Genomic DNA, 15,348 nt, shown 5'->3' on the forward strand with positions numbered 1-15,348 from the left:
CCACATCTCGTACGGCGTTTTCGCGTCCCGAAGCGCAGCCGTGGGACTCCTGTTGATCACGTGCACCGTAGCCAGCACCGCTTCATTCCACATGTTGCAGTCGATTTCCGCGTCCTCCATCATGGCACGTGCACGCTCCATCACCGTCCGGTTGAACCGCTCCGATTTCCCGTTCTGTTCCGGAGTGTACGGTACGGTCGGTTCCATGACGATACCAGCATCGTCGCAGTACTTCTTGAACTCGGTGTTGATGTACTCACGGCCGTTGTCACTTCTCAGTCGGGCAATTTTGGTTCCGAAGTGAGCAGTGGCCATCGCCGCGTACTTCCGGAACGCATCCAACACCTCACTCTTCGCCTCAAGGATGTAAACAGCAGCGAAGTGAGTGTAGTCGTCGATGAAGCTCACGAACATCTTCTTGCCATTCCAGGATGCCGGGTTGAACGGGCCACACACGTCGGAGTGGATGAGCTCCAAGGGACGCGAAGAACGAGGCTTGGTCGCTTCTTCAAACGGCAACCTCGCTTGCTTCCCCTTCATGCAGCACTCGCAAATCTCCTTCTCTGGCTTCGCGTTCTTTCCAACAACCAGTCCTTCGACCATCTCGTTCCGGATCAGCTTCATCAGACCAGTATTCCCGATGTGTCCGTACCGGCGATGCCACAGCGACAACTTGCTCTCCGACTCACCAACCATGGCCGATCCACGCACGACTTTCACATCCAGCTCGTACAAACGCCCGTTCTGTTTCGCCGTACACTTGACCTCTCCGTTCTTCGTGATTCGCGCACCTTTCTGGCCAAAAATCACCTCCATGCCGCGCTCGGCAACCTTCTTCACGGAGAACAGGTTCGTCAGCAATCCAGGCACGTACAGAACGTCGCGAACCGTGCAGTTCAACGTCCGCGTTCCGATGTCGGCCTTCATTTTGACGTCACCAACGTAGCGACCCTCGAGCGTCACTCCAGCCTTGGCCACGTTGATCACCGTGGGGGATTCCATCCGTCGTACGTTGACCAGTAGACCCTTCTCGCCAACCATGTGCTCGGACGCACTGCTGTCCAGCACCCACCGGAACTTTCCGTGTGTCTCCACGCTGTTGGCTTCTTGCGTTACTGACACAAACGACACGTCATCGTTGGCACCGTCCTTCGTATCCGCCGCGTGTGCCTTCCCCTTCTTCCGGCGATGCGAGCTTCCGGCGGCCTGTTCCGCTTTCTCCTTCTCCGGGCCGTCCGCCTTCTTGTGTCCAGGTTTGCCGCAGGCGTGACACTTGAACGTAAATTTGCCGCCTTTTCCCGCAAACGCTGAACTCGGTTCCGCCTTGGGCTCAACCTTCACTGCAAGATGGTGCCGTTCCACGTCCTCGTTCAAAAGCCGTGACTTGATGAATTCCATCGAGCATTGCTCGACCGGCAACGTCTTCAGCACGGTAACCAACTGGGCGTAGGACTTCGGCATCGATTGCAGCAGGAAAAACACTTGCACCGGCTCGACGAACTTGATGTTGGCCGCTTCCAGCTCCCGGACCACCCTATCGAACTCCAGAATGTGCTCCTCCATGTCCTGCTCTTCGTCGTACCGCAACGTGGTAAACTGGTTCAACAGCAGAAACACGCCGGAAACTCCCTTCTTGTCGAACGCCTTCTGGAGGGTGTCCCAAATGGCCTTCGGAGACCGCTTTCCACGGATTCTTTCCAGCTGCGAGTCGGCAATCTTGTGGAGCAGGACCGACACACACTTCGCGTCCTCCTCTCTTCGGACGTTCCGAAGCGCTTCCTTCCGCGCCTGTTCCGCCGCATCATCCGCCTCCACCGCCGGGAAAAACGGTTCCTGCTCCAGCGTCCGCTCAACACAGTGAAAAATCTTCAGTTCCCGGAGGTAGGCCTCCATCCGAAGACTCCAATTCGGCCAATTCTTCCCGTTGTACAGGTACAATCGCGGATTTTGTTCGTATTCCATCGCGAGCACGTTTCTTTCCGCGTCTTACTTCCCGAAAAACTTAACTCAAATCGAATCGCGAAAAATGTCGTCACTTTCCCGAACTCTGCGCACGTGGAAAATGTTTTCCTTCCGATCGCGGTTACTATGGCAACGCGCCACGCGATGTGCTGGGCCACACAACCTGACGAGTTGGCGTTTATTCGGGGAAAGAGGAGGAATTAACAGTGGGTGGGGTTTTTATAAAGTTTGCGCGTGGCATGGCCTACTGCGCCTAAAGCTAACTTAAACTAATCTTCAAGGGCCGCACTTAGGCTTGACTTCCAACACTGGGGAATGGTATTCGGGGGAATGGTTTTCTGGGGAACGTGACACAATCGAAAATGCTCTGCTGGTAAATTCTTCCAGATAGAGAACTGTCACAGGCTCCCAGGGACAAAAGCAGCCAACAGGTAGTGCCTGGTTAGTGCCTTTTTCCGGTCTTTAAAGGAAACGCTACACGAGGGCGTGGTAGAGTTAGAGAACAAAAGGGGCCCTCAAGACGAATTAATTGATAGGTTTACAAGCAAAACTATTTTCAGGTGATCCGGTAAGACCGGATTGGACAAGAGAGCAGAAGCTGGAGCTGTGCGGTCCGCGGAATTTCAATTATTTGAACGTTTGTGTTATAGTAATGGGCTTGAAAAGTAGTGAAAAGCTTGTAAAATGTGTGGATTTGCTTGAAGAAAGTGAAGATTTCCTTAAATTTTGTGATTTTGTCCAGTTTTTCGCGATTTTTTTTTCTACGACGCCTGGTTTGACAGTTCAAGCAAATCGTCGCGGTGGTTTCGGTCTTGCAGTTGAATTAGTGTGATGTGAGCTAGCTCGCTTTAAGGGTGGTATTTAACCTGTTGTTTTTTCTACGCCTAAAATAACAAAAAATCTTGACAAAAATCAAATAGTGCGAAAGAAAATAGAAGCAGTGTGCAAAGGAATGTTATTGGAAGTGATTAAACATAAATCAGCTCTCAAGACCTCGGAATTGGACCGCAAGGAGCTCTGTCATTCTGAAATGGGTCGTTAGAAGCAGCGCGAGGGCTATCACCACCGAATACCCGAGACTGAGATAAGCTGTATCAGCATAACCCAAGTCTGATACAAACTATACTTTACCATAATTTCGCTGCCGGCCAGCGGGTATTGGATTGGACCACACACACATCCGGTAAGACCGGATTGGACAACAATCGGACACAGGTCAGACGGGTGTTTGTATTTTTAACGATATTTAAATCAATATTTTGGACTGTCTCAAAGCATCAAAGCAAATATAATCACGAGGGTTTTCTTACAAAATAAGTTATTACTTAAAATTATATTCTCACGTCACAAATTGATTCATTTATTTCAGTCAAAACAATGCAGATCAATACGTATCACTACACAATCGAAAAACAACAAAAATGTTCGCTAACTGATTGATTTGCTTCAAATAAAAATTTAAAACAAAAAGCGCTACGCACAACAAAATACATCCATCTCGTGAGGTGGTGCGAAAAGCAGTGCAGCAACAAGCTTTTTCGTTTCTTGTGTTTCTTCTCTTCGCTGCGCTGAAACTTTATTTTTTTCTCACGCTCTCCCACCATCGCTTTAAAGCTTATTGTTTGAATATTTTCCCGTTCGCATCGGAGTGTCGCTAGTGCTTTAATGCCTGAAATTTGACGGAGTTGACGGCATGTGATTTTTTGCTTGTTTTGGATCATGAAATATGTTTTGTATTTTTTGCTTGTTTCGGTCCATAATATGTATATAATCCTAACAAACGTTTAATAAGCAACATTGTATGCCAAAAGCAAACCAACATAGCCGTGCGAGATGTGGATCGATAAGAGTAACTTCCAGGACGAGGATCGTGAACCGGCGATGGAGGTTTTGAATTTTATGGAAAGTGTGTTGACGTTTAGCGTCGTGTTTCCAATGCTTCATTCATAGGTTCGTAGCATGCGTCGACCGTTAAAATAGAGATTTTGAAGTCGGATCCGAGTACTTTCGAAAAAATTGACCCACCCTATTAGGTTTCTTTGATTGAATTGATTTTTCCACTGCACAGAAAAAAAAGTTGAATTTTGGAATGTTGAAAATTCGGTAGGTTGGATATTACCTCTTTATTTGTGTAATATTACATAAAAAATGTGTAAAAATGTGAACCTGATGAATATTCATCAAAAACTAATGAAAATTCATCATTTTCTGAGGTAAAATTTAACATTTATTTTGCCACAAAATCTGTCACCATTTCCTGATGAATATTACCATCATTTTTTTTTCTGTGTGGGCACAAACCCGCCCGGTGTTCAATTTGATCTGAACTTAATTAATAATCATGAAATTCCAAAACTTGCTCGCCATTTCGCTGAATGTTTTCCTCGCTCTGTCAAAATTTGGTCAAAACAGTGCGAAAGAGATGAACGAAAAACTACATCACTACCATGTTTGACTGTGTGCGTGCGCGCATATTTTGTTTCACTGTGTGCGTGTACGGGCATTGAAAAGCTCGACAACTTAGATGTCAGCCCACCAGATGGCTCTGCGGTTTTGATGATTGAGCGTTGTTCCCAGATTTTGAGAGTTGTCTATCTTTTTAAATCAGGTATCTTTGCCGGGTCCGGTGGTTTAGGGGTTAGCGTGGTAGCCTATAAACCCCAGTATGGCCTGGGTTCAATCCCAGACGGATCCGGTGGCATTTTTCGAGACGAGATTTGCCTGATCACGCCTTCTATCGGATGGGGAAGTAAAACGTCGGTCTATTTGCGTAAAAGAGGCTTTGGGTTACTCACCACACATAACCTTCGGACGCCTAGAAATGAGCAGAAACTTGCAACAGAGCCCACAAAAGACCCGGGGGTCGCTAAAGTGGATTGCTTTGCTTGTTACCTATCTTTGTTCAAATTCACATATTTCTAAGTCCTAAACTTTCTCGTTGGAGCAGATGGACATGGAACCCAGGACCATTCGCCTGCAAAACACGTTTTACATGATACGATTTTGATTTTTTGGAAATTTTAAATTAGTATAAAGTCATAAGACATATTTATAATAATTTATGAACACCGTCAATATATTTTATTAAGTAAGAAATGCACTGCCTCACCTCACGTAGGGCAACATCACCTATTTTGTATGTCATGCTACTTTATTTTTCCAGGTGCTGCACTAACAAGTTGTTAACAATGGATCAAGGAAATTGCAAAAATATGGTATCAAATTTGCCATTGCTGTTTACTGGAGGATATCCAACCTCATTGGAAAAAATAACTGAAGTACAACTGGAGAAGTTCATTCCATTTATGGTGCAATGTTCCTTAGGATTCATTCAAATTGCAACATCTGATGAATACAGTGAACCCGAATGGTGGCCTGGAGATCTTGACTTTACAATTCCATTTCGCCGACCTGCTACGTTTATTGGAGTAAGTTTATTAAAAATAATCAAAACATTAAACAGCCTTAAATAATACTACAATTTTGTGTTTATGAACTATTGATATTAACCTGGCTATGGTCTTCGTTTTTTACATACACGAATGGTATTCCGGGTTTATAGGACCCAGAAATGTTTTCGGCTGCCAAAATTCAAGACTGTTACCCAAGCTTCCCTGCACCGTGCGGTACACGCGGTTCGCTTGTACCTCGGGTTTGCTTTGCGCCTGCTTTGTTCGGTTTACACCCGTACCCGACTCACACGAACCGAGGGTATTTTGGTTCATCGTACCAGCGCACCACGACACTCTCGGTTCGCCGCGTCGGTTTTGTGTCTGGCACTCACCCATGGCATGAACCCGGTATATGAGCCAAGGTGCTTCACTCGTTACGAGCCGAGGTACGTGTCGTGGTACGCGCTGGCGGTACAAAACGGGTTCAATACCACGACACGTACCACGGCACGCTGGGTTCATGCCATGGGTGAGTGCCAGACACAAAACCGATGGGGCGAGCCGAGAGTGTCGTGGTGCGCTGGTACGATGTACCAAGATACCAATACACAAATGGGTTCAGGCACGTACCGAAGCTAGAAAACCAAACCCGCGGTGTGCGTTGGCACTGGCGCATGGGAAGCTTGATGTTACCGATTTTGGATGTCTTGGCCGCAAATGAAAGCCTGAATGTCTTCGACCGGCAGAACCGGTTTTGGACACCGTGGCAACCGAGAACTTGCTACAACCGAAGAAAGTCCTTTTTGAGGCCCCTACTTTGAGGACCAGTATCTCCAAAACGATTGCACCTAGCAGGTTGCTTCCGTTTTTTTTTTTTTTTTTTTTTTTTGTTGGGTTGTGACCACTGCGACCATGACTTTGATCTATTGTGGTATACCGTATACCCATTTTATTATCGCAGACTTCAGGATGACACGTTACCATTTGTGGGGCAGTGCGTGGCCGAATGGTTACGCTGTCCGCTTTGTAAGCGGATGATTCTGGGTTCGATTCCCATCTGCTCCAACCTTTCATCGGATGAGGAAGTAAAATGTCGGTCTCGGCCTTGGTTGTTGTTAGGCCGTTAAGTCATTCCAGGTGTAGGAGTCGTCTCCATGCCATAAGAACAAAAAACACACCAAACCAAGCCTACTCCGGTGGAATCGCTGGCGGCGGTTGGACTCGCAATCCAAAGGTCGTCAGTTCAAACACTGGGGTGGAAGGTTCCTTGGAGTAGAAAGAGGTTTGGGTGCTTGGAGTAGAAAGAGGTTTTGGTGCTCAGAAACTTGCAATAGAGACCACAAAAGACCCGGGGGTCGTTAATGTGGATGGTTTGATTTTGATTTGACGTTACCATTTAGGGTAGCGGTCATTGGCTGACGTTGCGGTATGCCCCATTCAAGTATAATTTCTAAAATGAAATCAACTACCTTACTGGGGTGTTCTTGCCAGATCTCTTTAGGGCTTAAAATAGGCCTGTTAAGAATCTGCCTTCGCCTTGCAGATAGTGCGCTGCAGTCGCATATCAGATGTTTTGATGTTTCGGTTTCACAGTCATAGAACCGACAGATATCTATTTGACTAAGACCTAGCTTTTTCAAATGATATCTAGACGGACAGTGTCCTGTTATAAGCCCGATATAGATATCAAGATATTTCTTGTTCAGATTGAGTATTTATTTTTTTATTTTTGAGTAGAGGGAGTGATGAACTCCCTAGATTGTCTCAGTAATTGTGTTTTCGTCCAGTTCAACTGAATCGTCTTTTCCTCATATTTTACAAACTCCATTTTTAATACGATTTTTGAGACCCCACAGAAGGGTTCTGGGTCAATAAAGTGCCCTTCTGACCCATTTCTAGCAAGAAAGTTGGTGTTCGAAGCGGACTGTATTTTTACTTCACTTCAGGCGGACTTGGGGAACCAGCTTGGGAGGATCGGAAGTATCGCAAACACAAACACAACACTAGAATTTCTCTCACTACTTTCTATTTACTACTAAAACTTAGCTTAAGTGATTAATTTAGTGTTGCTTCCGATGATCGCGACGCGCTCGAATTGACGTCCGACCGGTTCGGCTACCTGCGAAAAACTTGTCTCTTCTCCGAACGATCGCGCAAACTCGTCCGTTGCGCGCCAAAAAACTCTCCACTCTTCGTCGTCGTTCGGGTTTCCGCTCTCTTTCTCTCCTTCGCCGTCGTCAACGGCGCGCTGTTGCCACGCACGTCGTTTCGCGCACTCTTTGTGCGCGTTCCCTTCGTTGTTTACAACGGCGTAGGCATGGTTGCCAACATCGCTGCGACTGAGATCGAAGCAACCGCAGTGCTGTCAAAACAAAGTAAAATTTTCTTCGAGCTGAAATGTTCAGGCTCGAACATCCTCCACCCGCGAAGAACTGCCGTTGATCTCCAGGCGATCCAAAGGTCACTCTTTCGCCTTCCACGTTGGGCCGTACGTTGGCCAGGTAAGTATTCTTTCACTTCTTCGCCGGGAGCTCTTGGGATCCGCAAGTCGATGCGAACCCATTTCGCCCTGTTGTCCAAAACTGGGCTTAATTTCGTTGCGTTCTTACAGAATGTGCCGGTCAGCGCAATTGACAGTCGCAGGGGCCGCCAAAAGGCCTGGCCGACTTGTGGAATGTACTCCAGGGATTGTTGGTGCTTGCCGATTGTCGAAAACCGGCATCTTGTTCTGCTTCTCAATGGACTTTCTTCTGTCCCGTCTGGTGACACTCGCTTCAGTGGATCGGCGTACACCGACCGCTCGTATGGGTGAATTCCTCCAGTGCCACTCTTCTGCCTCTTGTTCGTTGGTGCTGCAGCTGGTGGATACTTCGACCGCTCACCGATCATCAGCTGTAAGTCAACTGCAGCCGCCTTGTACGGTGCCGATGCCGCTCTTGTACGTTCCATCATCTGCTCCACGAGCCACAATGCGTTCGATTGCAGCAAAATGCTGCACCCCGTCACTTCCAATCTCGTGCCTTCTAGCAGGAAACGCTCAGCTAGGAAAGCCAGCGTCGTCTTTGGTGTACGTGCTACTGCATGGAACGACAGGTAATCTTTATTCGCATTCGTTGGATCGCTCACCTCACTCGCTTTCTTGTAGGGCGGTCCACCTTCATGTTCTTCGATGTGCTGCTTCAACTTGGGTTCGTTCTCAAACGCCGTGGCTTGAGCCCAAACCGCTTCTTCACGTGCTGCACCGCTTCCAATCGTGCCGTCCAAGACCTGGCTGAAGCTCGTCTCGCGCAGAGCCACCAAGTTGACTCTGACGGCGAGTTGAACTCCAGCAGGAATCGCCATGGTGTTGGAACGTGACTGCATCTGCTCGACGCCAGCCAACTTGTTCGCGTTGTGTTTGTCCAGGATGTCTTTCGTCAAATGTGTCTTACTTGCTGCTATCAATAAACCACGGCAGGGGTGTGGGCTGCAGGGTTTATTCTGAGAGTCCGCGACGGCTGACAGCGCGTCCGGCGCTAGTTGTCCAGAGGAGCTGGCCTCTGGCGTCACTTGATCCGATTCGGCTTGTTGTGGAGCACCAGGTTGCTCCACCTTCGTTTGTGTTGTCGGTTGCTTTGAGTTTCTCTGGTACTCGGCGTGCAGCAGGGTGTGGTGCCGCTCCTCGCACGTCGCGCACGCTCCGGTGGACACACACTGCGCCGAGGTATGTCCCGTCCGGAGGCAATTGAAGCAGAGTTGCTTCTCCTTCATCTTGATCAGCCGCTGGGGGACTGCCATCTCTAGGAACTGCGGACACTTCCAGCTCTTGTGCTGGCCTAGTCCGCACACGTCGCACTTCTGTGCCGGCTCACTTCCGGCGGTCGAGACCATCTTCTGCTGACACGGATCATCCGTAGCGTTCTGTCCGGGTGGCTTCTTGGTGGGATGTGACGAGTCCTTCTCGTCAGCGATCTTGCATGTGTCGATGAATGTCTTGGACTTCTCGATCTTGTGGTTGTTCTCGGACCGTTCACCATGCGGGATGGTAAACTCCGGTCGTACCCGATCTTCCGTGTCCAGCTGCTCTGCCAGCAGCTTCCCGGAACGCTTCGGGGGTTCGTCGATGGTCGTCTCGTTGGCGCATCCGACGATCTTAGCGGTTGTTGCGTTCGTTATCTCGTCCACCCATTGTGGTACACCAGGCGTGTACGCGTTTCTTCGTCGTGTGGGCTGGCTCACTTCTAGCAGCTTCTCTTCGATGACCATCAGGACCTCTGTGTGCAGGTCGTCGAAGGCGTCGTAGAGGGCATCTTGCTCGTCCCGTGATGTTGACGGAACCATGCCAAGGATCTGCCCGTACGCCGTATGGTACGCATCGTACGCGGCTTCTACCTCCTTCTGACACGTCTTCAACGCTGCCCATGTGAGCGTCGTGGCATCTTCCAAGCTGTCAAGAATTGTAACAAGCTTACCTTGAGCCAGCTCACGCTGGTGGACGACGTCGCTGAACCGCTCCATCTCCGCCAGCTTCTTTACACTGCTCGCTCCGCAGGGGATCACTCAGTGCACTTAGTGACCGGACTTGCCGCCGGTCTTCTTCTTCGGTGTGGCCGCCTTCTCCGAGTTCACCAGCCTCTCCGGTGACTTCCTCGGGCGAAGCGCTTTGGCCACCGATGCTACAGTGGTGGAGCACTGAGCTCGGAACGGCTGCTGGAACCGTTCGCTTTCACTTCACTTTGCGTCGAACATCCGGAACCACTTTCCAGAACGTTCTTCGCGTTTTCCGGAACCACTTTCGCGCAAGTCTTCTCACTTCGAGCGTCTTCACTTCCGGACCAAGTTCGCAGAAGGTTTTCGCTCCTCTTCTTCAGCGTTCACTTACAGGACCAATTCCCGAAAGCTTCTTCCGACTCTGCCTGCAACTTCCGCTTCTTCTTCTCTGGAGTCGACGCGTCCTTGCTCAGCGCCGCTCCCGGGAATTATTGCAGGCACTTTATGGCAGTTTCCGGCACAAGAGGAACACCAACGATCGGACCCAGTGTCCGAACCAAGCACGGAAAACAGCCAAGTCTGTAATCGCGGTACTTGGGGGAACTTTGTGTCCTCTTGGCCGGAACTTCACTACACTTGAACCTTCTTTCCGGAACCTTTTTCCGGCTTCAGAAGGCTCTGGACGCATCCAAGATGGCGTCGCTTAGCACTTTTCACTCTTTGCACTTTTTTGAGCCAAGATGGCGTCTTTTTTCACTTTTTTCCGCGGCGTCTTTTTTCACTCAGTGGGCCTTGTGCCCACTTGCCGCGATAGAATCGACCCTCCGCCTTTTGTCCTTCACTGTCCCCGCAAATCCCGGCACTTCTGGTTCAATTAATCCGGGTCGTTCGGACCATGTTCGGAGCGGACTGTATTTTTTGCACTTAACTGCAGGCGGACTTGGGGAACCAGTTTGGGAGGGTCGAAAGTATCGCAAACACAAACACAACACTAGAATTTCTCTCACTACTTTCTATTTTACGACTAAAACTTAGCTTAAGTGATTAATTTAGTGTTGCTTCCGACGATCGCGACGCGCTCGACTTGACGTCCGACCGGTTCGGCTGCTTGCGATAGACTTGTCTCTTCTCCGAACGATCGCGCAAACTCGTCCGTTGCGCGCCAAAAAACTCTCCACTCTTCGTCGTCGTTCGGGTTTCCGCTCTCTTTCTCTCCTTCGCCGTCGTCAACGGCGCGCTGTTGCCACGCACGTCGTTTCGCGCACTCTTTGTGCGCGTTCCCTTCGTTGTTTACAACGGCGTAGGCATGGTTGCCAACATCGCTGCGACTGAGATCGAAGCAACCGCAGTGCTGTCAAAACAAAGTAAAATTTTCTTCGAGCTGAAATGTTCAGGCTCGAACAGTTGGCTTTTTCGTTTCCATCTATACCCGGTGGCCCGGAACCCATTACAGATGTTGTTAAGAGCAATCGGTGCAGTAGGTATCCCTCGTCGACACGGGAGCCAACTGTTGAGTACATTTGTTCGATTTGTCACATTTGATAGATGGTCAAGGAACGTCAAGTTCAAATTCGCTCCGTCAGCCTTTTCTGACATCAGTCTATTAGCAATCTCTTCAACGGTAGACGTGTACAATTAAGGTGGACTTATAATTTATAATTTACTTAAATTTATTATAATCGATTGAAATTTCAGCACATCTATTGGGTTGCTTACAAATAAGAGTTCGTTCTGTAGTGGTTAGAATTATAAACGGACACTATAAATGTAACTATTCTCTATCCTTCTTAGCCGAGGACGGCCTCTAATAAAAATCAATATTTTAGCTTCGAGCTGAACTGAACTGCAACTAGCGTGTTCTGCTTCCAGGATTAATCCGAGTTCTAATCACCACGTACAGAAAACTCGAAGATTTACCGCAAATCATACATTTGATCAGAATAAATCATGATCAGCGTCCAAACACCCGTCAAACTCTAACTCAGCAATTTCAGCAGCAAGCAGGAATTAACCTCCAAAGTGTTGACGCTGCAGGCGAGCCCGCAGCTCGGCCCGCAGTCTTTGAAGCCTCAACAGTTGACATCGAGGGCGGAGATGATATTGATTGTGGGAGTTGCGTCCGTCCGAACAACGCCGAGATGTATATGCAGCAATTCCCCACGAAAACAGCATGATTCGAAAAAAAAGTTCTCCGATCGGGCTCAACATTTTTCTGGGGGATCCTTGGCCGAAATAATTAGACCCGTATTTTTTTTTTGTTTGGCCATTAGGGTGACCTACGCCGTGTTAGGGTGGTCCGAAAAATGGCAATTTTCATCGATTTTCGCAAAAACTACTTTTTTCAAAAAATCATATCTCCGCGCAATTTTATCCGATTTTAGCTGTCCTAGACGCAAAAGAAAGGTGATTAGTTTGGCTATTTGGGAAAAATAGTAAGAAGTTTCGAAAATCTAGCTTAACATTTGAAAAGGTCATATGAAAACTTGAAATGCTGTTTTGAAGGTCTCGGGACCAAAGAGCCTATGTCTGAAAATATTTTTATCGGATTCCTCGGAAAATTTCACATAACATATCAAAAAATGGTGAAGTTATGTTTTCGATACTGTGAGATACGATTTTTTGAAAATAAAAACTGTGTTTTTCGACGCGCCACGCGCAAAAATTGGAAAATGACGAAAACGGGAAAAAATCGACTTTTATCACTAAAACTGCGATAACTTTGAAATTTCAGCGATGACCTATACATGTTAGGGTACTAAAATTTTCGTAATTAAAAGACGCAACTATCGCAAGTATCGAAAACATAACTTCACCATTTTTTGATATGTTATGTGAAATTTTCCGAGGAATCCGATAAAAATATTTTCAGACATAGGCTCTTTGGTCCCGAGACCTTCAAAACAGCATTTTAAGTTTTCATATGACCTTTTCAAATGTTAAGCTAGATTTTCGAAACTTCTTACTATTTTTCCCAAATAGCCAAACTAATCACCTTTCTTTTGCGTCTAGGACAGCTAAAATCGGATGAAATGGCGCGGAGATATGATTTTTTGAAAAAAGTGGTTTTTGCGAAAATCGACGAAAATTGCCATTTTTCGGACCACCCTAACACGGCGTAGGTCACCCTAATGGCCAAACAAAAAAATACGGGTCTAATTATTTCGGCCAAGGATCCCCCAGAAAAATTTTGAGCCCGATCGGAGAACTTTTTTTTCGAATCATGCTGTTTTCGTGGGGAATTGCTGTATGGTGCAATGCGGGCAGTGCCAAATCTACTACCACTTTTCGTGCGCAGGAATCACAATAGATACGGTGTACCTGAAGCCGTTCGTTTGCAAGACCTGCGCCCAGTTACGCCCGGCAAGAAATACCCCATCAGTGCGTTCTGCATCGAGTGTGAGCGTGCGCAGCTCGCAGATTTCCGCGGAACTGCGGAGAGTAGAAGAAGAGTTACAACTAGAGGATCAGATGTCACTGCTGTTAGAACGCAAGAAACAGCTGATGGCCAAAAGACATGAACTGTTGAGCCAGAAGGGAGACGCCAAGTCCCGTAGCAGCGGTCGTAGTAGCCGGACGACCACGGACAGAGTCCAAGATTGGATAATGGACCAAGGAATGGCCGAGAATTCCGGCCATGGCATCGACAAACCGATGACCGACCCTACCGAGTCTATTAACCAACTGTATGGAAATCCGGTGAACCAGCTTAACGCAGGGCGAACTTCAACGCCCCTGACCAAGGAACTCGGCGCCGTCCCAAAAGATCGCAAACAGTCATCGGAGGCTGCTTTCGGCGTTTCTAATTTTCCGAAACTACCCGGGATACCGCCAGTTTTTTTTTTTTTTTTTTTAGTTTATATTTATTTTGATTTTCTCTTCCATGTACATTCATTCAGTTAAAATATTATTGAGTGTCCAATCACAATCGATGACTTTTCACCTCAATTTTAAATACTAGCAACTTTCATTTATTCATGAAATATTGTAGCTTTCGCTATTCAGTGATTTCAAATGTAGGAGGTCCTACATGTACAAAAGGGAAAAGGGATACCTTAAAACTAACTTATAAACTATATAAAGAGCGGATCAATGCAGCTGAAGACTGCAATGATTTTTGTCGAAATGCATCAATTATCTTATTGGACATAACATCCAAAGTGTCAACTTCGGCTAATTGATGAAGTTCACTGGTGCTGAACCAGGGAGGAAGTTTCAGAATCATTTTCAGAATTTTGTTCTGAATCCTCTGAAGTTTTTTCTTCCTGGTTAAGCAACAGCTTGTCCAGATCGGCACAGCATAAAGCATGGCAGGTCTGAAAATTTGTTTATAAATTAACAGTTTATTCTTGAGACAAAGCCTAGAATTCCTGTTTATAAGAGGATACAAACATTTAATATATTTGTTACATTTAACCTGGATACTTTCAATGTGATCCTTGTAAGTAAGGTTTTTGTCAAAACCAAGTCCAAGATATTTCACTTGATCCTCCCACTTTAAATTTACCTCATTCATCTTTATAATGTGATGACTTTTTGGTTTAAGAAAATCAGCCCTTGGTTTGTGAGGGAAAATAATAAGTTGAGTTTTTGCAGCATTTGGAGTAATTTTCCATTCTTTCAAATAAGAATTGAAAATATCCAAGCTTTTTTGTAATCTTCTTGTGATGACACGAAGGCTTCTGCCTTTGGCGGAGATGCTTGTGTCATCAGCAAAAAGTGATTTCTGACATCCTGGGGGCAAATCAGGCAAGTCAGAAGTAAAAATATTGTATAAAATTGGACCCAAAATGCTTCCTTGAGGGACGCCAGCACGTACAGGTAGTTGATCAGATTTGCTATTCTGATAACATACCTGCAGAGTACGATCCGTCAAATAATTTTGAATAATTTTCACGATATAAATCGGAAAATTAAACCTTTTCAATTTCGCAATCAAACCTTTATGCCAAACACTGTCAAATGCTTTTTCTATGTCTAGAAGAGCAGCGCCAGTAGAATAGCCCTCAGATTTGTTGCTTCGAATTAAATTTGAAACTCTCAACAACTGATGAGTAGTTGAATGCCCAAGGCGAAATCCAAACTGCTCATCAGCGAAAATTGAATTTTCATTAATGTGCGTCATCATTCTATTAAGAATTATTCTTTCGAATAATTTACTAATAGATGAAAGCAAACTAATGCAGGCCAAGGATTGATACCTAAGAGCATGCAATGGCACTGACCTTGTTGCGTGCTCTTCGGTTGACGTCCACGTAAGGAACATCCTGGAAGGAGCGTAACTAACTACATCCGTAGTTCTGTTAGATCATCCGAATTATCTTGATCAGAACAGTATAGCTCTGGTTCCTTGCGAGTGTCCTATTTTCTTACCTCCACGTTGGCTTGGTTTTCATGATGACCTAGCTGGTGGCCTGTGGAAACGGATCGTAAACCTTTGACCACCGCGGGTCAGAGTCGAGACGGCTAAAAGAAAGGGGCGCGACAATGTGGGAAAGGGAAGTAATTTGTGATTGTAGACGGTATT

At 46.7% G+C, this 15,348-nt stretch overlaps 1 protein-coding gene across 1 annotated transcript; it reads right to left on the reverse strand.

The window, feature by feature from the left end:
• Positions 1–6,225: 6,225 nt before the first annotated feature.
• Positions 6,226–11,954, reverse strand: LOC120426708 (uncharacterized). Its single transcript, XM_039591488.2, has one exon. The coding sequence runs from the start codon at positions 9,849–9,851 to the stop codon at positions 7,656–7,658; it is 2,196 nt and encodes a 731-aa protein (XP_039447422.2). The 5' UTR covers positions 9,852–11,954; the 3' UTR covers positions 6,226–7,655.
• Between the last annotated feature and the right edge of the window lie 3,394 nt (positions 11,955–15,348).

Source organism: Culex pipiens, chromosome 1 (genome assembly GCF_016801865.2).
Source record: "Culex pipiens pallens isolate TS chromosome 1, TS_CPP_V2, whole genome shotgun sequence".
NCBI classification, from domain to species: Eukaryota; Metazoa; Arthropoda; class Insecta; order Diptera; family Culicidae; genus Culex; species Culex pipiens.

Coding starts and splice junctions, on each gene's coding strand:
- LOC120426708 (XM_039591488.2), bottom strand. CDS start 9,851: ATGGAGCGGTTCAGCGACGTCGTCCACCAGCGTGAGCTGGCTCAAGGT.